The 25,415-nt window shown below is 45.0% G+C and overlaps 1 protein-coding gene across 2 annotated transcripts in view; it reads left to right on the plus strand.

Annotated features, from left to right (window-relative positions):
- The window catches only part of TEX2 (testis expressed 2), a 99,913-nt gene that overhangs the window by 18,993 nt on the left and 55,505 nt on the right, over positions 1 to 25,415 (plus strand). For both annotated transcript variants that reach the window (XM_040640396.1, XM_040640397.1), the window contains one exon: positions 23,232 to 24,894. In XM_040640396.1, the coding sequence (XP_040496330.1) occupies positions 23,257 to 24,894 (1,638 nt within the window). In that variant the 5' untranslated portion in view covers positions 23,232 to 23,256. Of the gene's footprint in view, positions 1 to 23,231; positions 24,895 to 25,415 lie in introns of those variants that run through there.

Raw genomic sequence — 25,415 nt, forward strand, 5'->3', positions numbered from 1 at the left:
GAGAGGAAGAAGCAGGCTCCCAGCCGAGGAGCCTGATGTGGGGCTCGATCCCAGAACGTTGGGATCACGCCCTGAGCCGAAGGCAGACGCTTAACGACTGCGCCACCCAGGGGCCCCGACATTCTTACATTTCTAAACATTGTGTAAGTCAGTGTATGTACTAGTTTGTGTTTTTTCCTCATTTATCATGATTTCATTTGCATATTGTCCCATTTCTGTATCATGCACATACTTGCTATTTGTTGTTTTTTTTAAAGATTTTACTTATTTGAGAGAGAGAGAGAGCATGAACAGGGGGAGGGGCAGAGGGAGAAGGAGACTCCCTGCTGAGCAGGGAACCCAACGTGAGGCTCAGTCCCAGGACCCCGGGATCATGACCTGAGCCGAAGGCAGACATTTAACTAACTGAGCTACCCAGGTGCCCCCATACCTGCTATTTGTAAGGACTGTGTAATATTTCCTATTAACACACTTAGGATCCTTGGTTGACCGTTTGAGTTGCTAAGCTTTGGGGCCTGGCAAGGAATGTGCCTGATAGCGTCTCTTCTTCAAGAAAAAAAGTTAGTTTGGCTTAAGAATAAGTGGTTTTTGAAAAATTGTTCTGTAAGTTAGAGGCAGCTTATTCACCATAGTTTCAGTGGATTTCGGATGGAAACATGTAGGAGACATTTGATGAAAAACAGATATTTGTTTTTTGCAGATTGGAGTTTATTTGGATCCCAGTGTTATGAGCAATCATAACTAAAACCTGTAAAGCTTTTTTGGGTGTGATTTACATGTCTAACCAGGCAAAACCCTTTTTGGAAGCTAAAGCAGAGTGGATCGAATCGACAAAACTTTTTAAAAATTAAGATTATCTTGAGGCTAAGGATGAAATTGATAGGTGATCACAGAAAACACCTTCTGAAATAAATATCCCAATGTTTGACTTCTACAGCAGAGGATTGACATCAAGGAAATAGCTGCTGCTTTCTTTTCCCTGTGGTGCTGGGCATCGCTAAAGGGAGTTGCCCTGACCGTTTGCTTTGCATTTCTGCCCTTACTGGCAATGATGCCTGAGGCAAGTCTCTCAACTTCTGTCTCCTGTTCCTCATTTGAAATGAAAACACAGTTCCTGCCTCTTAGGGCAAGAAGATGGACTTAATCTTCGATCAGAGTTGTTCTCTGTAACTCAGAACTTCAAATGAATTCATGCATGCCAAGAGAGCTGCCAGGGTGATGCCAAGATCCCCCCACCTTGCTCCTCATTTTAGGAAACTTATTTTTCCTGCTCCAGTTTGAAGTTTCTTGTTTGCTGCCTGGTTTAAATTAGGGTCCCAAAAGTTGAAGAATTTGTGTGGTGTGTGTGTGTGTGTATAGAATAGATGGCATTAAATTTCTCTTGAAAGATGGGGGCGCCTGGGTGGCTCAGTCGTTAGGCGTCTGCCTTTGGCTCAGGGCGTGATCATGGCGTTCTGGGATCGAGCCCCGCATCAGGCTCTTCTGCTGGAAGCCTGCTTCTCCTTCTCCTACTCCCCCTGCTTGTGTTCCCTCTCTCGCTGGCTGTGTCTCTCTGTCAAATAAATAAATAAAATCTTTAAAAAAAAATTTTCTCTTGAAAGATGTTCCCAAAAAATTGAACGTAGGCAGACGTTTCTGAAATGGTTTTATTGCATATGTTACTTGCACGTATTGTTAGAGGTTCATGACTTCAAGAAAATACTTTGTCATCCAACAAATTCTCTCTCTACTCTTTGTTTTTTTTTAATTTTTTTAATTTTTTAAAGATTTTATTTTAGAGAGTGGGGAGAGAGAGGGAGAGGGAGGGGGGAGTGCATGTGCGGGAGTGGGAGGAGGGGCAGAGGGAGAGGGAGAGAAAGAGAATCCTCAAGCAGACTCCCCACTGAGCGCAGAGACCGACACAGGGCTCAACCCCAGAATGCTGAGATCATGACCTGAGCTGAAATCAAGAGTTGGATGCTTACCTGCCTGAGCCACCCAGGTGCCCCTGGTTCCATTTTTTGTAAGGAACCATTTGTCTCCCTTCCTGGTGGATGTGTAATAGTATCAGTTATTGAGTCAGAATTTCCAACACCTGGCATCCGCCCTTGGAGGCCACCAAGTGTCAGACTCTTAAGATGTCCCAAACTGAACCTACTATGTCCCCCCTAAACTGATCTTCCTCTTTTTCCCAGACTTGATAAATGGGATCGCTGACCACTGTCTTGTAAAGCTAAAGCCTAAGGCTTGTCCTTAAAAGCACCTTCTTCCTCATTCCCTATCCCACCCACCAAGTCCCATGCATTTCATCTTCTCTCTCTCAGTCCCCTTCTTTCATTTTCACAGCTACCTCCCTTGTCCAGGCTACTGTCACCACTCACCTAAAATGTAAGAGCATAACTGGGGCGCCTGGGTGGCACAGCGGTTAAGCGTCTGCCTTCGGCTCAGGGCGTGATCCGGGTGTTATGGGATCGAGCCCCACATCAGGCTCCTCTGCTATGAGCCTGCTTCTTCCTCTCCCACTCCCCCTGCTTGTCTTCCCTCTCTCGCTGGCTGTCTCTCTCTCTCTCTCTCTCTCTGTCAAATAAATAAATAAAGTCTTTAAAAAAAAAAAAGTAAGAGCATAACTGACCATTCTGAGTCCCTTCTTGGCCCTTTCCAGTGTGCTTTCACACTGTACCGAGAGTAAGTTCTTCAGAATATCCACCTGACCACCTGCATACTACCTCTAGACCACATACAATAACTCTTCAGTTGTTCCTCATTGCTCTTGGAATATAACCAGTTCCTCATTGTGGCCTTCAAAGTCCTGCATGACCTGGTCCCTGCCCACCTTTCCAGTCTCATGCTGTGTACAGTATACCCACATTCAAGGGTCCTTCTTTGGACTCCTCCATTAGGCCGTGCTCCTACCTCAGGTCCCTCGCTCATGCCATTCTCCCTTGTGGACTGCCCACACTACCATCCTAGCCAACTCTGCCTCATCCTTGAAATGTCAGCCCAATTCCCACTTGCTCCAGGGACCCTTCCGTGACCGATCTTCAAACTGATTGGGTCTCCCCACTGGCTGTACTCTCTTGGCACCCTTCATGTTCCTTCATTGCTCTTGCATTGATTATTTGATGGTCTCTGCCCCCTGTCCTTCTCTAAGCTCCCTGAGGGCTATCCCAATACTGTGCTGCTTTGTGCATTGTCAGGCAGGATGCAAATGGCAAGTACTGAATGCAGAAACATGTCTCTGCTCTCAGAGCTTAAATTCCACATGTCCAGCTAGAAAGGTTTGGCTGAGATTAAAATGTTTGTGCAGACAGACCTGTATCAGTGCATAAATTGTGAAATCAAGAGAGCCTTAGATCTACGATCAACTCCAAATGCTTCTTTTATATACATAATAAATTGAGAGGAAAATGAGCTTGTCTTTAGGTGTTGTTTTTGAAGTCGGTTTCCGTATGGTAGTACCTTGAGACATTTAGATGAACATTTCGTGGAGTAGCTTACACAGGGAAAATCTGTGGTAGCAACTGCCTGGGATGGCTACTATAAAAGGGAAGACAGAGACATCAATGAAGTCACCAGGTAATCAGTAACGTGGGTGAACATTTGCTACAAACAACAGCCTCATCTGATGCCACCTCTCACTGTCTCGGTGAAGTCCCAGCTAATTGTGACCAACTTCCCTAACATGGAAATATGTTCCCATAGCGCACAAAAAGGGGTGTGCAGTATTTTTAGGGTTTTCTTAAGATTTTCATACATGCAGTAAACGTTTACTTACTTACATTCAGCGATGAAGTAGGGGGGTGGGTAGAACAGGTGTTGCCGAGGGCTGCTACGGGCCTGCTGGATTGCTTTTTGCCGTTAACTGTGGTTTACTATAAGAAAGTCTTCCCAGCACGGAACATATTTCCTTAATAGGTTGATTATTATCCCAAGCAGGCTTTCAGAGCCCTGTAACAATAGAACGAAGAATAAAGCATTTTATAGCCCATTCTGTGAATTACTGGGACTTTTTAAAAAGTACTTTTCATTGCTTCCCCGAGTTGTCTTTAGACTCAGGGTCCACCCTGGAACTGATGCTCCCCCTAGCTGGACAGTGTGAAGGTCTGTCTTTCAGCAATGGGCTTGGCATGCAGCCAGTGCTCAGTAAATGTTGAGTGGATGGAAGTCTTTCTTGAAGCACAGAGCACCTGCAGAGAGCTTCTGTTGACCATGGATTGATTTGTCCTTGGAAATACCTGAATGAGGCAGTTAGTAGGGGTGTAGAGCGCCGCCTTGCAGCGTGAGCCCTAGCTCTGCTAGTCAGCAGTTTTGTCGCCTTGGTAAGTTGCCCAAACCACTTTCATCCTTTTTCCTCATCTGCAAAATGTGGGAATAGTAACAGTTCCTACCTCACCGAGTCATTAGGCGTCCATGAGATCTTGTTGGTAAGGCCCTGAGGCCTGGCCTGTGTAAAAGTTAGTTTTCAGCTCAGAACCCCTCTGATACACCCTCATACGTCCAGATCGTGTCTGACTTGGATCTCCATGGGCCTCGGCCCTCCTTTCCTCCGAGAAATAATTCCCTTTGCTTTAGGTGACTGGGCACGTACTGGTCAGTACATAAATGGTGTTCTTTATCATGGAAATTTAAATGGCTGTCATAAAGTTTTTGGAGGAAAAAAAAGAACCCGTTGTATTTTCTGAAGATGACCATGATATATCTTTATTTAAATAGAATAACTGCCAAACAGAGTCTTTGGAGAACAAGTAATAATATTCCCTTGGTATACTTTACTCCATCCTTTCCACAGGGAGAGAGTATCGTGGTTAATCATAACATTTCTATGCTGTCGGTGCCCATAACTTCACAGTTTATGAAGTGCTGTCCCATTTATTCTTTCTCCCAGCAATTGGAGGGGTGGGTTCTTACCATCACGACCCTCATTTGACACATCAGAAACTGCAGTCCCAGGGAGGCAGCTCCCGAGCCGGGGCTCTTCCCAGTTAGCCTCAGCTGTCCCGGGCTATGCTTTTGGGTGTTGAGCTATCTCTGTGGGATTTTATGGTGTCCGTAGTTACACATGGATAGCCAGAAAATTCTGCTCCTGTTTTGGCATTTTGCTTTGGCAGAGAGTACTCTCTGAGGACCCACATGAGCTGGAAGACAAAACCCAACAACAGACTCAGCACTTACCATCTGGAAAGGGCAGGACGCTGCTGTTAGGCAGTTGCCGGACCTATGAACAGAAGAACATCAGGATCACAACTTTATAGCGTTCGCTTCTTTGAAACGTCACATGGAGGCCCAGGACAGCCGTCCGGTTTATAGTGCCTCCAGAATTAGATTAGGCAGTGTGGTTCCAAGCTGTGTACTCGTATTTCTGGCTACGAAATGCTCCTTGTGCGTATTTTCCCCGTTCTGCCAAGAAACGGCTTTTTCTGTTGCTACTTTGTACATCCAAGTTAGTTTATTTTACTTGCCCTTCATTTCTGCCTTCCGTCCTCCTTTGGACCTTGAGACAGTGATGAACCAGACCTTCAGGAATGGGCAGCTGTGGAGGCCCTGGCTGGGGTCAACTCTATACCTAGGGTCTGAGTTTGGGGGGATAAGACCAGTCCCAGGAGATGAGGCCACAACTCAAGGGGCAAACAGTGCAGTCAAGTGTATCAAAGATCAAGAGCAGAGTTCAGTCCAGTTGTGTCCTGTGCCTGTGGAAGAAGTGGCCCACCTCCAATTCTTCATTTGAAATATCTGAAATAGTTCACTGATTAACCTTGATGGAGGTAGGCCTGCCCCCCCTTTTTAATGTAGGTACAGAGCAGTCACCTCTTACAAAGGAGTTGCCTCTCAGGTAGTGCCTTCTAATGTAGACGTAGACTGGATTAACTAGTTATTGGTGCCGAGGAATAGCTGATACTGTATCTCCAGCTGAGTTCCTGGTGATTTCATGATTTCATCACCCTTTCCCTGTGTGTGTGTGTGTGTGTGTGTGTGTGTGTGTGTGTGTAAGTTAGTAAGTAAGTATACTGCGTTCCTGATGTTCCAAGTTGATTTCGACTGGTGAGTTTCAATTCCATGGTAGGTATTGCGGCATGTGGGTGCACATTACATAGGCTGTGATTACTGGGGAATTTTTTCAAATTATTTGTCTTCTAATCTACCTTCTCAATTGTGACAGGTCCTGAGATGGGGAGGGGTGGCTGTGTTGTTTGCATGAATACATTTCCTAGGATTTTCTGGTACACCTCCCCTCCTCCCAATCCCAAAATGTCTGCCCTTTGATTACTAGGGATAAGAAGGTGCTCAGAGCGGGCTGATCAGCTGTCCCACCGCACTGTGCTGGGTGGAGCTGATCTAGGCTGGTGGTTCCAGCCAGACATCTGGAAAGGAACCCATGGGAGCCAGGAGGCCATTTTCAGTATTTCAAAAGGCTTAATAGAAACTATGCATTTACCCAAGATAAGGACACAAAAGCTACCCAAATTATCAAGTTTCTTTTCTTCTGTTTGGAATTCCAAGTCTGTATGGTTTCATGCTGATTCCAAGTTCTGATTGGCTGTGGATTACATAAGAACTTCTTAGCCAGGATTGGTCTAACTCTAGACATTGTTATTAGAGCTGGTATCAGGTCTAATTCCCCAAACTGAGTGTTCTTACTGCCTTTAGAATGAAGTTGACCTTGATTATCAAAGTTAAGCAACTGATTGTTTCTTGCTTACTTAGCAATGTTTATCATCATTACACCTGTGGCAGTGATTTGATTTCATAATGTTATTTAAAACCCTTTATAGGGCGCCTAGGTAGCTCAGTTGGTTAAGCATCTGCCTTCGGCTCAGGTCATGATCCCGGAGTCCTGGGATCGAGTTCTGCGTCTGGCTCCCTGCTCAGTGGGGAGTCTGCTTCTCCCTCTCCCTCTGCCCCTTCCCCCTGCTCGTGTGCACTTGCTCTTTCTCACACGTGCATGCACACATGTTCTCGCTCTCTCTCAAATTTAAAAAATTAAAACACTTTATAAATGTGGATTATTGGTTAAAATTTGGATCAGCAGTGAAATGCAAAAATAGTAAACAGAATTAACCAATTACTATTAAACATCGTTTGTTAGAATCTGGCAAAAACATGTGGCCAAAGTGGGGAAGGGACAGAAAAAAAGAGGTGGAACTGCGGATCTCCTTCAGTGCCTTTATTTTATTTTATTTTATTTATTTTATTTTAAAGATTTATTTATTTTTGAGAGAGAGAGAGAGCTCGCACGCACATAGTGGGGAGGGGACAAGCAGAGGGAGAGGGAGAAGCAGGCTTCCCGCTGAGCAGAGAGCCCGACATGGGGCTCTATCCCAGGACCTTGGGATCGCGACCTGAGCCAAAGGCAGACGCTTAACGACTGAGCCACCCAGGAGCCCCTAAAAGTGATCCTTTTAACCATCTCCTTAGTAAAAGCAAAAAAGACAACTCACAGTAAAGCACCAACTATTAATCTTTAGTTTCTGTAGCCTCCGAGGACCCCGTTGGCTGTACTTTCTTGTTTTCATGCACACCCTCCCAAGTTCTGCTTTTTCATGTTGTGCTACAATGTATAGACCTTTCCATATTTCTGCTTTGCCCCTCTGTTTGTAATTCTTAACGGTCACAGCTGCCTGAACTAAACCTGAAGTCAGACAGTCCGGACAGTCTAGTAAGGGTGGTTAGAGAGGCCGCGGACAAGCTGTTTGATCCTTCAGAACATGGCCGGGCGGGGTCAACTCTGGTGCTGTCGGCGTGGATGAAGAAGATGTGCTCGCGCCTGCTGCGGATGCTGATAATAATAATTTATGTGTGCCAAATGTTGTTTCTTCCGTTTCCCAGCAACCCTTCTGAGGTGGGCACTGTTGCTTCTATTTTATTTGTATAAAGAGGAGAAAGAGGCCTTGGGCGATGATTTGTCCCGAGTCACACGCTGGTCAGCAGCGCAGCTGGGATCTGAAGCTGGATTAGCTTAACACCAGCGTTTGAATTCTTAACCAGGTTTCTCTGACTTCAGAAAACTCACCACCTACCATCTTCCACCTTCCTCCTCGCAACAAACTCATCTGTTACTGCATGAAAGTCACAGAGGCTGGATATTAAAATAGGATGGAGCACATGCTGCAGGCGAGCAGGAGCCCCAGGAACCCCCTATCGGCCTCCGAGCTTTGTTCGTCTTCCTTGGGGCAGCGTGGGGTGAACAGCCAGCCCACAGTCAGGCTTTTCTTTCGTTCCATCCTGTAGTCGGCCTTGGCATTTCTCAAACTTGACTGGGCACAACAATGACTGAGTGAGGTCACCTGAAGCATTTATACAGTACTTTGTGGGGGTAATCTTGGCTATTGGTAGCTTTTTGCCCTGACCTTAGAACCTAATCCCCACTGACGATTGGCCACCAAGTTCCTAATTAGAAGTTATGTGTGTGCCCTGCTCTATCCTCTGGGCAAACTGAAAATGTTCCCATGTTCTCCCCTGATGCCTTTTGCCATGGAGATGCTTGGAAGTCATCGAAGGGGTTCTGCTGCTGCTGGGGGGGGAGTCCCAAAAGGAAGCATTTCCTCTAACTGCTGCCTGGCCCCTATGTGTCTGGGGGCAGGCAGGTCCAATTCCTCTATTTTTCCAGGGTCTTGCTTCTATTGAATGAGAAAATTTTACACTTGAGTTAAAACAGACTCATGTCCTTGGGCTCGGTTGGAACTTGGAGTTCAGACCCAGAAGTCTGGTTGGGGCAGATGGATGAGAAGTGTCTGAGTTTACACCCTGGGCATTTGGCTTCCTATTCTCTAGAATTGTCTTTTTCAGGAGTGTGGACAGGGGGTCCTAGTTCTTCTAGAGTCCTGGCATTATCTGAATTCAGAATGTGGTTTTGTTTTGAGTTATGTCTTGTGTGGTTGGAAAGGTACATTTGTAGCACAGTGACATTGTGGATTGCATAAGATTTGTGGGCCTAGGAACCTATTTCCCATGTATTTTCCTTCAGGATAAATGGATTTCGAATTTCAAATAATTGACTTACTGATGAACTTTTGAGACTCAGCCTACTCTTGGGTGAGAACTCACTTTCTATGATTACTTGTGTGGCATAAACATTGTAGGAGGTCAGCTGAGAGGCCAGAGTTGTTTAGCAGGAATGCCTGGGGTTCAGTTCAAGCATCGCTAGCTTCTTGGAGGGTATTACACTTGATGAGGCAAACGTGAGAAGGGAAGGGATTTCCAACACAGGGAGCTGCATGAACGGAGGTGGAAAGGGGGATGGTTTTCACATGTGCCAGTGGCTCATCAGACCCAACCAGAATGTTGGGAACACGTTGGAGAGTAATTGAAAATAAGGTTGAGTAGATAGAGGGGCCCAGGTTATGTTGGACCCTAAAAGCCAGAGAGATTAGATGAGACAAAAGATAGGTTTTTGAGCAAAAGAGGGATATGATGAGAGTAGTGTTTAAAGAAGGCTAGCCTGGCTGCAGAATGCTACGTAGGCTGGAGGCTGGGGATGAGGGATGAAACCAGAAAGAAATGTTGAGGTATGAGGTGATGAAAGAAGAACTCACTCAGCAGGACTTGGGGAACAAAAGAGGTTTGGAGGATAAAGAGGAAGAGAACATCAGAGATGGCCCATTGGGGTTGAAGCCTTAGTGGTTGGAAGATCAGTGGTCCCTTGATGGATGAGAGGAAGTTAGTGTGGGGTCGGGTTGGGTGGGCAGGAATGAGGGGACAGATGGGTCCATTTGGCTTAGAATTAGGCCTCTTTAGACCTAGATAGGATTTGTGTGTGGGTGTAGATTAGAGAGGAACAGCTAGAATTTCTAGCCAAAGAATGGATTCGTGTATATAGTTGGGTATTGGAGACAAGATGGCAACTCCTACCACCTTCCCGGTGAATTAGGGGCAAGGCCATCTGCTTAGAGGGAGAAAAGAGAGAGACAAAATTGGAGGCCTGAATGAGAGAAAAGGCCTGGAAACATACCAGTGGGGGATCTGACCAGGAAATCAGTGAGCTAATTCAGGAATTTCCTGGAAATAGCAATGTCCTAGGCCAGGTCTACATGCTGTAGTCATCTCCTGACTGGGATCTGGAGCAACCCCCACCCACCCCTCTCCCCCCACACCCCCCCTAGCTGGGATGGAGATCCCTGGCAGTGGGAGTGACTTGCAGGCGTGGGGTGGGGATGTCTCGCAGGCGGTAGATAACAGTGTTAATGATTTAGAGAGGGTAGTACAGATGGTGGTTTGATCTGAAAATACAGATGGTGGTTTCATGTTAAAAACTAGGCCAGCACTTCTCTTACCTTGCTCCCATTAAAAAAAAAAAAAAAAAAAAAAAAAGCCGGGCAGAGAAGGAGGGGGATCGTTTTTTGTGAGAGTGTATGGAATCGTGTCCCTGTAAGGATAGGAATAGTTGAGTCCACAAGAGAGTGAAGCTTTCTGTCGCCACAGCACACGCACGTGCCGATTATCTGCATCTCATTCTTAGTAGTTCGGCACACTGTCCGCCTATGACCAGAAGAAGTGAGGGATGTTTCCACAGCTGGGCTAAGCAAGACAAGGTCTAGAAGTATTTGTTAATGTGAGATGAACTGTTTCAATATTATTAGAAAAATATTTTGACTTAATTGCCGTAGGCACATTAATCATTTCAAGTGTACTCTGGTTCCCTTTGCTTGACTTGAGCAATTGCCAAGAATTTCTCTGGGCAAAATGAAAATGTAGGAACTCTAAGTAGGTTCTGTTCCATGAACATTGAATCACAGAACCATAGACATATAGAATTTAGAGCTTTCTGGAAAACTTCTTGAAGACGAGGAGGGTCCCCTCAGTTTACAGTGAAAGAACCCAGGGTCAGGGAGGTGAAGTGGGTGAGCTCCATCACTGTCATTTGAGGGTCTTGGTCCCCCTTGGAGCTCCTGGCCCTGCTGCCTCATGGCTTCACTCGGTATGAATTTTCAGTGGCTGACTCTACTACCAACTGAACAATTATCAAAATCTCACACTTGGGTAGAACTGTTGGGCTCGGTCCTATCACTGGGCTGCCATCAGCTCAAGTCCTTCCCTGTCGCATCCACAATGGTGGTTGAGTAGGATGGGGGAATGTTACCTGATGGGGCCTATAGGCAAGTAGTTCTCTTCAGAGGGAACCACAGTGTGGCCAATGGGCCATCCAGGACTGTGCCTCTACCAGGAACACAGTACCTCGTGACCTTGGGTCTTGAACATGACCTTGGGTTTCTTGCCTCCTTTCCTTTTCTCATGGTCTGTCCTTCACTTGGTATGTACTCTCAACCCTGAGTCTTTGTGGTCAGCCTGTCAAGTCTACAAGGGCCAGCTCACACATGCTTCTGGAACCTTTCTTGAGGTCGCCTTCTCTTACCTTCACCATCACTTCCATTCTCTCTCTCTTTCAAAGAGTTTTTTCAATTTGTGAAGAATTAATCTGAAATACTTTCCTCACATGGGAAAGCTGAGCGATCAGTTGATACTAATGGATTCAGATATGTAAACTGGGTTTTCTAGTTTACTAATATGATTTGGAGGAGAAAAAATCCAAATACTTCACTGTTTATTATAGCTAGAAAATACAGAGAAATGATCGTTCGTATCAGTTTTTTTAAAGTTAAGAGTTTGATACTTGTGAGGATACTGGAGAACAATACACACATTACATGTACCATTGTCATCGTTTTCTGCAATGATTTCAGAGACTAATGCTCTTAAGCTAATGGAATGGGGGAAGGTTTCCTTGGGAAGTGTAAAACCCAGAAACTATAAAGTAAGAGATTGAGAAATTCAGCACCTCAAAATCTAAAACTTTATATATTTAAAAATTAAAAGGCAGGTCAAAGATGGGGAGCAATATTTGCAATAGGTAGTAGAGAAAGTGGTAACTGTCCTCGACTCATAAAGTGAATAAGAAAAACCCTTGAGCAAGAACTATGAATGACCAGTTAATAGAAGAAGGAAAACGGATGGGAAAAAACTTGAAATGATTACTAAAGCATTGAGATGCCTTTTTACCATCAATCAGTTGGACAAAAAGTAAAAATAATGTTCAGTCTTGACAAAAGTTCAGGGTGGATACATCATACACTGTTGGTAGGAGTGTAAATTAGCAAATCAGGCAAATTCGCAGGACAATTCCAAAATTGTAAATACGCATCTCCTCTGACCCATCAATTCCACTCCTGGAAATGTATCCTACAGATAGACTTGTACTGTACACAAGATTTATATAGAAGGCTTTTCAAGACAGCATTGTTTCTAATAGTGAAACTCAACTCAAATTTCTGTGAAAGGAATGAGTAAGCGGATGATGGTGTATCTGTACTATGTAGAGAAAGCATGTGTGTGTATGTATACCTGTCAGTTTATCTATATAGGCATACGAAAAAATCCATGAAATAGTGAGGGGCGCCTGGGTAGCTCAGTCAGTTACACGTCTGCCTTCGGCTCAGGTAATGATCTTGGGGTCCTGGGATCGAGCCCCAGATTGGGCTCCCTGCCCTGCGGGGAGTCTGCTTCTCCCTTTCCCTCTGCTCCCCCGCCCCAACTCATGCTCTATCCATCTGAAATAAATAAATAAAATCTTAAAAAAAAAAAAAAAAAGAAGTAGTAAGTGAAAAACAACTGCAAAGCAGTGTGTATAGTATGATCTCATTTAAGACTAAAACCAGAAACAGCTCTATGTGTTAGTGTGTATTTATAAGTACAAACAAAAGGACCGGAGGAAGGATACTTTTTTTTTTTTTTTAAAGGAAAGATACATTCGAAGCAGTTGATTTGAGGGGAGCAGTTTTGGAAGGTTTTTTACAATGAGCTTGAAACTGTGTTTTATTTATTTATTTATTTTTTAAAATATTTTATTTATTCGACAGAGATAGAGACAGTCAGCGAGAGAGGGAACACAAGCAGGGGGAGTGGGAGAGGAAGAAGCAGGCTCACAGCGGAGGAGCCTGGTGTGAGGCTTGATCCCATAACGCCGGGATCACGCTCTGAGCCGAAGGCAGACGCTTAACCGCTGTGCCACCCAGGCGCCCCTGAAACTGTGTTTTAAAAAAAAAACAACACTGGAGTGCAAATGTATAAATGCATATAACCCTATAATTTCACTTCTAAAACCTCCTTTACTGAGGAAATAATCAGAGGCAGTCAAAGGTTATGTATAGAGTCATAGTGCATTATAGCATTGTTTGTAATACCAACAAACTCCAGATAGTATCCTGTGTTGAAATGGTTATGTTATGGAATATTCATTTTGTGTAGCTATTTAAAATCATGCGTAAAGGAATCTCTGTTGACTTGAGGAAATACGTAAAACACAGTTAACATCTAGGGAATGCTTGCTTTGTACAAAAGACTATGCTTAGTGCTTTATATATATATTGTTTTATTTAATCTGAAGTCTTTTGTCATTCCCATTTTACAGATGGAGAAACAGAGTCTTGGTTAGTGTAAATAACTTGCCTGAGGGTCAGATTCCTCCCAGGCTGGTGAAACTGAAGCCAAAGGCCTCACTGATACCCATATGTGAGATAACTTCACTGCGTAATCTTGTGTATAAAAACAGATCGCATGCATACATATGGTGTGACTCATTTTATAAAAATGAATATTTTTTTCTCGTGCCTTAGTTTTCTCGTGGGTAACTTGTGGAGGATGGGCTAGTGCAATTTTATATTCCAAAGATCGTGATTTTAAAGATTGACATGCATTTACATGTCATTTTTTTCCAGGTTATGAAAATATTTGGAAATACCTAAAACTAGAAAATAAAAATTACTGATAAGCAAAACTGACATTAGTGCTGCCCGCCCCACTCTGTTTTTGCCTGGTGAGTGTGTGGAATGAACATTATTTTTTTTTAAGATTTAATTTATTTATTAGAGAGAGATCGCACACAAGTGGAGGGAAGAGCAGAGGGAGAAGGACAGGCAGGCTCTGCGGTGAGCGTGGAGCCCATTGCAGGCTCAGTCTCACGACCTTGAGATCATGACTTGAGTTGAAATCAAGAGTCGGACACTTAACCAACTGAGCCACCCGGGTGCCCCTGGAATGAATTGGTTTCTGAAAAGTTCTTACCAATTATGTTCCAACCATTAGTGCAATAGTGGGTTTGTCTCAATGTGCCCTGGACAGCATCGTGCATTATATTTTAATGATGGAATGATAGCATTTGATGACTGAAATGTTTCACTGATTTGTTTCCCAGCTGATGTTTTTAGTGAGTTGAACTTCTTTTGTTTGTCTATTGGCCATTTGGACTTTTGGGTGAATTCCCTGTTTATATATCTATTAGTGATGTATTGGGAATTATCTATTGACGATGCCTTCTAAACTTGATCATTTAAGACCTTGAGAAAGACTATCAGGAAGTTTCACTCTAAGGTGGAATGCGTTTTTCTTGCAGGGATGAATTAGTGGTGTATAGTTAAAATCTGATTTCTTAACCACTTGGGATTGATTTGACTTTAAAATTTAAGGAATGAGGGGCGCTTGGGTGGTTCAGTCGGTTAAGCATCTGCTTTTGGCTTAGGTTATGATCCTGGGGTCCTGGGATCCAGTCCCTCAGTGGGCTGCCTGTTCAATGGGAAGTCTGCTTCTCCCTCTGCCTCTGCCCCCTCCCTGCTTCTGCTCTCTCTTGCTCTCACATGCTCTCTCTCAAATAAATAAAATCTTTAAAAAATAATAATAAAATAATAATAAAATTGAAGGAATGATTGGTGAAAGGGACACGGCATTTCTTTGTACTACTTTTGCAACTTACTGCAAACCTCTCATTATTTCAAAATAAAGTTTAAAAAAGTTCAAGTTATGGTAAAACTCAGGCTTCCTCCTGTTAGTACTTGTAGCTGGCCTTGATCATTCTGACTGGTAGAGCCAGAGGGAGGTGGGAGGGAGCAACGTTTGACAACAGATCCAAAGCCAAACAAGGACAAGGAACACTGCCTTTTTTGTTTTTGTTAACTTGGAAATAATTTCAAAATGTAAAATGGTTGCAAAAATAACAACTGAATGAGGAGCACTGTGTACTCTTTCCCAGATTTGCCTGTTGTTAACATTTGACCCCATGAACATCAGCTGTGGAAACGTGTTTATGTGGCGACCACAGCCACTAACAACTCTCTTCTTACCCTTCTTCCAGATTTCCAGCGCCAGTCTCCTGGGTTCCAGGCATTCACTCACCTGAGCAAAAACATCTACACCCAGTTTTCAAATTTCTCAAGAACCTACAGGGATTCTATTTCCTAAGATTTAAATATAAATCCGAACACTTAGCCTTTAAAGGCTTTGAACAATTGATTCCCTGCCCCTCAACTCAAATATTACCCTTCCTCCCCTGCCCCCCAGCACAGCCCCTTGCCGTAGCTAACCCAGCTGTTCAGCCACCCTCTTGTTCTGACTCTTTCCCATCTCGGGTGCCTTGCCGTGTGCTAATATTTCATATCTGCAATGTTCTTTTCATGTCTAGGCCATAGGCATGATTTTTCTGCTTTATTTTTTTTTTATTTTTTATTTTTTTTTTAAGATTTTATTTATTTGACAGAGAGACAGCCAGCGAGAGAGGGAACACAGCAGGGGGAGTGGGAGAGGAAGAAGCAGGCTCCCAGTGGAGGAGCCTGATGTGGGGCTTGATCCCAGAACTCTAGGATCACGCCCTGAGCCAAAGGCAGATGCTTAACGACTGCGCTACCCAGGCGCCCCGATTTTTCTGCTTTAAAAAAAAATTATTCCCAGACTTCTTTACTTGATTAGCACCATCTGATTGGGGCCTACCTGTTCTAAGTTTCTATTTTACTTGAGGGTCTTTTTGCTTTCATGTAGATGCCCTACATGGTTCCCTCTGTTCTCTCCTTGAATTCTCCACAGTGGGTGGCACCGGCGTTATGCTCTGTGGGCCTCCGTAGGCCTGTGCGGTTGTGCTGGAGGTGTGACCTGGTTTTGAAGGAGTTACTATGAACTGAACTTGGATTTCATTATTGGAGCCAGCTAGCAGTCTATAAACAAAATTCTGACTGTGTTGCTGCATTTGAACACCTTTTTCCTCCACGGATACGGCCCTCTTCCCAGGTGGGCCTTCTTTGTGGCAAGTAAAAAGCTGATGCATTGGCGGAAGAGGGTGGACCAGTATAAAGCCTGTGTTCAAGGTGCAGGGTTGGAAGAGACTTTGGGGTGTGGGTCTCGGAACCTAATAACTAATGGGAAAGGCATTCTGAGTTTCTGACAATCAGAGTGCCTTGGGAGGGTTGCGTATGCTGGAAGCACTTTCTTTCCTCTTTCTTTTCTTTTTTTAAATGAAACCGAGGCCAGAGCTAGTTCATTATCTATAATGTCAATATTGATTTTTGTTTGCGAGTTGGAGTATTAACAGATTAGAATGGCTGCTGGCAGTTCTCAGCTGCTTCATTGAATTCAAATGAATCAAGAAACAGCTATTCAGATGCACTTGAAATTTTTAGGCCAAGTCAGGCCTTCCTATTATGGTCGGTTTGACCAGTTTCAGCTGTTTCCTCTACAGCATCAAGGCGGAAAAATAGAGTCTTAAGGCATCTTCCCCCACTTTTTATAAAACCAAATCCTATTAAAAAATGCACAGATAAGAGGTATTAAGCCATCCTCCGCCACACAATGCAGCTTGCCTTTTTTTCCCCTGCCAAGAGAAGTTTTTGAATTAAAACTATTGACTGACACAACCCGTGCTAGCAGATGGTACTCGTACATCGTATGTCCAAACGCAAGCTTGTTCAGGGGCACCAAATATCCCACCAGGCTGCATTTTACAGACAAAGCATTTTAATAATGATCTTGAAGGATTAGTGACGCTCCTGAGCAATGAGGCATATTCCAGACAGGCTTGCCTCCCAAGATCTGCTGTATTACTCTGCGCTCTTTATCTGGAGACTAGTTCGTTTTCAGTCAAAATTGTTCTCTTCCCTCCTTGCTTCCCTCCTTTTCTTTTTTCCTCCTCCAGTGCTTCCTCTAATCTAGCATGTGATTTAGAAATTAATAGTAATGATAAAGATAATGGCCACATCATTGGTTTTTTTAAAGATTTGTTTAGTATTTTAGAGAGAGAGAGTGTGTGTGTGTGCACACGCGCACGTGCCTGAGCCGGGGAGCGGGGAGAGAATCCCAAGCAGACTCCCCACTAAGCATGGAGCCCAATGGGGCAAAATCTCAGGACCCTGAGATCATGACCTGAGCCAAAATCCAAAATTGGATGCTCAACTGACTGAGCCACCCAGGCTCCCCTCACTATTTGTTTTAATGTGGGAGGACCAAGTGGATGACTTGCTGATGAGTGAGTGACCTGGAAGGAACTATTTTCTCTTTTTATGGTTCTGTAGGATGCCAGGATTGAATTGTTTCAAAGACAGCTGGAGGTAGGAAGGACAATTTTGATTAGAAAATTAGCTCCCTCCACCCAAAAAAAATCACCAGAATTCGGGGAGGTTATTATATCTGAGTTAATAAATGCCAACATTGAGTCTTGAAATAGCTTTTCATTTTGCATTATATAGTCTGATTTATTGTTGATTGATTTTTCATGGCCTAATTAATGATGATAACCTCTTTGAGTGACTAGAAATAAAATAAATTTCATGGATGTTTCATATTCTAACCTTGACTGTACTAAATTTGAGAGCCTCATGGACTTCATGATAAGGAGGGTAGTTGGCTCCTGGCTTCCTGTTTAAGGCCTTTGTTTTTTATGAGTTCAGTTTAGATGGGAGCCTAGCCATTGATTTATTCCTTGTTTTTAGACTGGATAGAATAGAATTCAGCATAAATGCTAGGGAGAGAAGCCCTTCTTTGAGGCTTTCTCAGTCCTATTTATTGATTTATTTAGAGAGCAAGTACAAGCCAGTGCCTGAGGAGGGGGAGGAGCAGAGAGAGAGGGAGAGAGAATCTTAAGCAGGCTCCATGCTCAGTGTGGAGCCCTTTTTGGGGCTCTATCTCACAACCTTGAGATCATGAGCTGAGCTGAAATCAAGACTCAGATGCTTAACGGACTGAGCCACCCAGGCGCCCCTTATTTATTTATAGAGAGGGGAGGCTTTCTCAGTCTTAATGAGAGCAATGGCCATCTTTACAAGGCATAGGAACTTTCATGGAAAATTTCAGTCAGGACCTTAGGAAAGACCCATCAGCAGAACAGTTTGAAATGTCCTTTTTTCCCTGAAACATATCTGACCAAGGCTAAGGTTCAGAGAGCATTGGGCTCTAAATAGCTTTTTTGTCCCTCCAAGAAGTATGGGAGCATAAATACAATTGCATTTGTTACCTTAGAATGTAACCACATGGCAAAGGCCGAAGAACAACGTGAGCTTTTTAAGTAGAATTGCTTTCACTGGCAGGATAAGTAGTTCAAAGTATTTTATTATTTCACTGTAAAGTTTTGAAAGAATATTTTTAAAATATTTTTTAGTTTCAATTAATGGTAAAGTACACATAACATAAAATTTATCATCTTCACTGTTTTTAGGTGTACAATCCAGTAGTGTTAAGTGTATCCACATTGTTATGCCACCAATTTCCAGAACCTTTTCATCATACAAAACTGAAAATCTGGACCCACTAAACAACAACTCCCCATTTCCCCCTCCCCAGCCCCCACTCTGTGTTCTTTTTATTTGAATTTGACTACTTGAGATACCTCAGGTAAGTGGAATCATTCGGTGTTTGTCTTTTTGTGACTGGCATACTCGCTTCGTGTAATGTCCTCAAAGTTCTCAAATCTAAGAGGGCCCGTTTGTCTCTCTTTCACTCACTGCTGAGTAGATGTAGCCTTTTAGGGTTCCAGCTCATTGTAGAAGGGTCTTCAGTCAGTGCTCTACCTCGACCAGCCCTGAATTTTGATTTCTGCTCAGGAGGTCATTAAAATTAAAGTTCCAACTTGCCAGAATCATCCAGTGTTTTGAGGGCTTGAGTGGCTTCTCTAGAGCTCTTCTCTGGGTTCCTGTTTGCCTCAGCCTCAGCCTGGTTATTCCTTTCCCAGTTGTTAAAGCTTGAGTGCTTTCCAGAAGGTTTTTTTTTTTTTCTTTTTAGTATTGAATTCAGTGTTAGTTGTTTTCAGTAGCTTGGTGAGCCTGATAATAGAACTCGCCTTCCCAGACGCCAGACCTCTGGCCTCAGTTTATCAGGGTTGCCTCTGCTGCCCCCATCCATTCTGGGGCTGGGTGTGATTAATCTTTAGCCCCATTTTGCTCATGACCAAATCAGACTTTTGCTTAAACGCACCTCTGGCAGGAAATCCTCCTATGGGGCAACATGAGCCATAGGCCCTCCCCTCACAGGACTCAGGAGCCAGTGTCAAAGCCCAGGGCCCTGTGATCTGCTGGTGGCTTTGGAAAAAGGAGACGTGTTGGGAAAGAAATTTCCTTTTCTGGCCTTTCAGTTCCTGAGGGCTTGCTAAGGTGGTCTCCTTTTTTGGAGCCTGGTTATAATTGAGTTGGGGTAGTAGAGGGCAGGTTCTAGTTACCCTTTTAGGATACTAGATTGTCAGATGGATCATGGGATGACTCTTCATTTCTCTGCACAGCTAGTCACAGGCTGGTGGCTGAGAACTGAACTTTTTAGTTCCTGGGAGAGCTGTCCGTGAAGGAGCACAGAGGGCGGGTACCAAGTCCAGGACAAAGCAGTCATAAAGAACGTGCGTGACACGCTGGAGGAGGCAGCCTGCTGTGGTGAAAAAGGCGTCAGTGTCAAAAGCCCATGTCTTAACTGTCCCTCCCTTCCCCCTTCTCGGTCAGTGCTGTGGCCTCGGACAAACCGTGTTATCTTCCTGGGCAACAGTCAGGTGCTCTTTTCTCTTGACCTTGGTTGTCCTGCAGGCCTGTGACGGTGGGAGGGTCAGTTTTGCTGGCCCCGACAGCCAGCCATTGGGAGGGCAGAGAGGAGGGAGCTTGCAGTAGTCCCCAGGAGGAGGCAGGGACAACTCAATGGGTTGTCTAGAACCCAGACCACGGACTCTGGTTCCACTACATTCAATTATCCAGCAATATTGGTCTTAGAAGCAGCTTTTCGTCCATCTAATCCCCTCATTTTGCAGATGAACAAACAGGGCTCTGAGATTTTCTTATATTTAAATAGTAGTAGTGCTGCTGTGGCCTCACAGGTCATGTTTTATCAGGTAAAACAGATAAAAACAGATAAAATATAAACAGATAAAAATAAGCATACAAAAAAACCCAAACTGGCGAAGTAGAGCAAGGCTTCGGTCAGTGCAGATGCGAGGGAGTTTATGCTGGATCTCTGAGGCTACTGCCTGAGCCCTGGAGAAAGACACTGGATGGTAAGCGTGACTGCCTGCCGTTAGCCGGCTGCCTGGCACCCAGCTCTCCATGGGGTCCAGCTTGGGCGCTATTGGCTGACATAGGCCTTGAGACAGTCTGATTAGAGATGAGCAGAGGCCCCTTCAACTATCAAGTCAAGGGTCCCGACTGTCTGGAGGAGGATTGGGCAAGTAGGCCCCCATGGGTGGTCCTTCCTGGGCAGGTGCCTGCTCATTGAAGCACAGGCTCCTGGATACACTACTGTTTTCTGTTTTCTCCCTTTGGCTACTACTGCCTGGACCTGACTTTGCCTAAGGATTCCCAGGCCATCCCACCCTCAACTACAGACAGGCCTCTCCACTCTTGCCTTGTTCCCCAGAGGACTGACTCACACTGTTCAGCCCCCAGATCATGCTCTGTCTTTACAGCCCTGTGCCCACAGTCATTTTAACTTGTAGCCACTGCTACCCGTGAAGCAGCCTCAGAACAGCAGAACCTTACAGGTCATCCTTTATGTTATTAAAACAGTTTGAAGATTTTATTTTTTTATTTGAGAGAGAACGAGCAGGAGGAGCAGATGGAGAGGGAGAGAGAATCTCAAGCAGACTCTGCACTGAGTGGGGAGCCCAACCAACACGGGGCTTGATCTCACAACCCTGAGATCACGACCTGAGCCAAAGCATGGGACGCTTAACCGACTGAGCCCCCTGAGTGCCCCATTGTTAAAGCAATTTAAATGAAGCTTATTTTTCAGCCTACTGAGGATTATCAAGTATCAAACTTTTCTTTTTAAATTACCTCTATAATTTTCTTCTTAAATTACCCTTAAAAAACTAGGTGACCGTTAAATGAAAAACATGTGTTTCGCTTGTTATTTTTCTTATTACTAAGCTTACAAACATGTTGGTTTAAAGATAACCAGGAAGGATTGTCCTGGACCTGAGGCTGTGTCTTTTTAACTTGCCCTCAGCTCCTGGATTTGAATTGCTTTGTCTGTCCATAAAGATTACTCCGTTTTTTTTGCATGGGCAAAACTCTGTTGGAAAGTCTCTGTGAACTTAATCTCTCTTAAGTATTGATGCTAATAACAATATGTAGTTTCAGATGTGTCCGTGTTGTGACTGTGCTCTTGAATGGTCATTCCTTCATCACTGGGGTATTTTCGGTTCTAGGTACGCAGGATTACTGTTTCCCACCCCCCCTCCACCACAGGTTTATTTTTTCTCTTGTTGGTAGTATCAGGTTTTTGTGCCAGCATTTTGCACATGAATATTTGACAGAAGACTCAAATATAGGAGTTCTTCAAGCTAAAGAAACACAGCAAGCACCGTAACGTTGATCGTCTGTTGTAGCTTACTTGTATAAGTGTGTTATGTTGGGGTGTATGCAATCATCTATAAACATGTAGGATTTTAGATTTGGAAAGAACTCTTGATCCTCCATTTTACAGATGAAGATTCTGGGAACCAGAGAAGTTTTGGCTTGTTCAAGGTCCCACAGAGTCAGCTGGAAAAGGAGCAAGTAGCAGAAGCCCTATTTGCCTGCCTACACGTATATACCAGCAGCTCCCAAGGCTGCTCTTCCACTCCCCACGATGCCGCTCTTGTACTGGTGGCCTCGCACTGCTCCCCAGCACCCACCCACCTTCCTGGAGGTAAAGGCCCATTTGGCAGGACACATCATGCCCATGCTCATCTTCACACCTTTTCGCTGCTTTCTAATCATGCCCCTTCTGCCACAACCTGCCCATCCATTTATTATTTTCTTTTCTTTTTTTTTTTTTTTAATTTTAAGTAGGCTCCATGCCCAACGTGGGGCCTGAACTCATGGCCCCAAGATTAAGAGTCACAGGCTCTACTGACTGAGCCAGCCAGGTGCCCCTTACCCATCAGTTTAAAAGGCTGAGCTGGTGTCCTACTTCCCATACCAGTCTTAGCCTCCTCAGAGCATCTGAAGGTCATTGCTCAAGTGTGTTTTAACTCCTTTGACAGGGTCTCTTTTCAGATTGTGGTGTGAATTTCCATTTTGTAGGGTCTGTCATGGTGTGTGGTGTCCAGTAAACGGGCCATTAGTGAATAGGGAGAGAGGTAATGTACTAGGTATCACGGGGTCGGCTTGGTGTCTTCTGTTTTGCTGCCCAGCTTTTCAGGTGTCTGTCTTCTCCCCAGCTGCTGAGCTCCAGAAGGGCAGAACGTGTAGCTTCCATGTGTCTCACCATAGCCCTTAACAGAGTTCTTGGTTGGTGGTGGGTTACAGCGTTGATACTTAATTTTCCTGCCCTCTGAATCTTGGATTCAGTTTAAAATTTGTCTGCTTTGTCCTGAAGCCCCAGAATATGGCCCTGTCTTCATGGCTGCCTAAGTACTCTGCCATTTGAGGAATAAAGAAACCAACAGGTGATAGCAGTTCATTTAGAGATTTCCCTTTCCACCCTTGGAGACTTTGCTGCTTCTTGGCCGTGGCAAGACAGTATGAGTCCTGGTGGGAGAAGCAAGCCAAATAATTGTTAGGATTGCTGGGAAAATAGCAATGGAAGCAATAATCCTCCCGGGTTGGCTTTTTATAGCTAGAAAACAGTGGTGAAGTTTTTGTTGCAAGACCCTCAGAATCCGCAGGCTGCCGCATTCTCTCCTGTTGGACTTCCTGAAGTCATGCTGGTGACATCTATTATGCAGGTATTTCAAGTGTTGAAATACAGAATGGCTGGTAGAAATGAGCCAGTTAAGAGGGAGGAAACAATTACTCAGCTGTTGTGAAGTCAGACAGATTGTATGGCCTTTATAATACCGGTCTGTAGTTTGCTCATAAAAGAGAATGCCTAACTGGGATTTATCTGGTGAAAATTAAACCATCAAACCCGCTCGAGTGAAAAACAGTGGCCATCTGCCAAGTAAAAGCATAATCACCATTTGGAAGGGAGCTTCATCTGTGTTCCAGTGTGCACATGACCGCCTCTCCTGTGGAGAAACGGCTTTCTGACTTCTGATTTCCTTGCTGTTTCCACAGAGCCTGAGCCCTCGTGAAGCCGGCGATGACAAGTCTGAATGGTCGCCATGCCGAGAAAACCATTGACATGCCAAAACCATCAGCCCCCAGAGTGCACGTGCAGAGGTCCGTGTCCCGAGACACTATCGCCATTCACTTCTCGGCATCCGGGGAGGAGGAGGAGGAGGAAGAGGAGGAGTTCAGAGAGTACCTTGAGGAGGGGCTGGACGACCAAAGCATTGTAACGGCACTCGAAGCCAAGGAAGACCTCTGTTTTGAACCCCAGGGTGGCCATGTCTCCACTGGCCCTGCCACCCAGCCCATCCTGGCAGATGGACTGTCCGTGTCCCCTGCCATTTTGCCCGTCTCCGAGAACACTGTAAAGCTGTTGGAGTCCCCTCCTCCGGCAGTGCAAGTATTAAGTACAGTGCCATTGGCTCTGTCCCCAGGGTCGTCTTTGTCGGGGCCCTTAGCTAGCTCTCCCAGTGTGTCGTCCCTTTCTGAGCAGAAAACCAGTTCTTCCTCCCCGTTGTCCTCTCCTTCCAAGTCTCCTATCCTCTCCTCCAGTGCCTCATCCTCCACCCTGTCCAGTACCAAGCCCTTCATGAGCCTTGTGAAGTCCCTGTCGACCGAGGTGGAGCCAAGAGAATCCCCACACCCCTCGAGGCACAGGCACTTGATGAAGACATTAGTTAAGTCTCTGTCCACAGACACCTCCAGGCAGGAGTCAGATACTGTGTCCTATAAACCCCCTGACTCCAAGCTCAATTTACACCTGTTCAAGCAGTTCACACAGCCACGAAACACAGGTGGAGACTCCAAAACTGCACCTTCTTCCCCACTGACTTCTCCCTCCGATACGCGCTCCTTTTTTAAAGTGCCCGAAATGGAGGCTAAAATCGAAGACACTAAGCGACGCCTTTCAGAAGTCATATATGAGCCTTTTCAGCTCCTTAGTAAAATCATAGGGGAAGAAAGTGGCAGCCACAGGCCCAAAGCCTTATCTTCAAGTGCTTCAGAACTCTCCAATCTGTCCAGCCTGAACGGTCACTTGGAAAGCAATAACAACTACAGCATCAAGGAGGAGGAGTGCGACTCCGAGGGGGACGGCTACGGGAGTGAGCCCAGCGTCCCCGGAAGTGAGCACCCCAGGTCCTCAGATGAGCCCTCAAGAGAGGCGGAGCCAAAAAGTTCCCAGGTGAGCGGTCTGAAGGACTTAGGCCTGAAGACGAGCTCGCTAGTTCTTGAGAAATGCTCCTTGTCTGCCTTAGTGAGCAAAGAAGACGAAGAGTTTTGCGAACTGTACACTGAGGACTTTGATTTGGAAGCAGAGGTGGAGAGTACAGCGGATAAGCTCCCGGATGTCCCTCTCAAGCCCGAGGTGCTGGCGGATGATGGTCCGACTCTTGACAGTGAGGACGAGGCCCACTCGGCCGTGCAGCACCCGGAATTACCAGTCAAGACACTGGGCTTCTTTATAATGTGTGTCTATGGGTACCTCATCCTGCCCCTCCCCCAGTATGTGAGCGGACTCTTCCTGGGAATTGGTCTTGGATTCATGACTGCGGTTTGCATGATTTGGTTTTTTACACCACCAAGTGCTCATAAATATCACAGATTACATAAAAGCCTACAACACTGGAACACAAGATCCCTGGATATCAAAGAACCGGAAATACTAAAGGTAAGTCTCTCGGCAGCAGCTGGCGAGCGCACGCGCTCTCTGCCATACAGCCTGATTTTAGATCCAACTTCGTTTTCTAGTTGATTGTCATGGGTTTTCACACAAGCGGTGTTTTTAAGGCTTTGGGATCTCTTCATTCTCCGGGCATCCAGGAGACTTCTCTGGTAAACCTCATTCTAGTTCAAGTTTTAGCAGGTTTTTCAAGGATCTCCACAGTGCTAGAGAGTAGCATTTGCATCCAGTTCGTATTTCAGTCTCTAAGTCTGTTAGGCTTGCATATTCTCGACACCCTGGAGAAGGGTTCAACGCTCCCGGAATGCCAGAGAAGGAAAGGAGGAAGAGAAGGCAAATTGATGTCAGTGATTGGCCACCGCTGGCACTCCTCTTTCCTTTGTGCATAGTGAGATGTGGGCTAGAGAAAGAGACCTCACTTTCCAGTGTGTGACAGTCTCAGGATTTGGGACCCCCCCCCAGGGGTGCTGGGATGATCCATAGGGTGCAGGAAGAAAATATTCGAACTT

The sequence above is a fragment of the Ursus maritimus genome, unplaced genomic scaffold, assembly GCF_017311325.1.
Source record: "Ursus maritimus isolate PB19 unplaced genomic scaffold, ASM1731132v1 scaffold_24, whole genome shotgun sequence".
Taxonomy (NCBI): domain Eukaryota; kingdom Metazoa; phylum Chordata; class Mammalia; order Carnivora; family Ursidae; genus Ursus; species Ursus maritimus.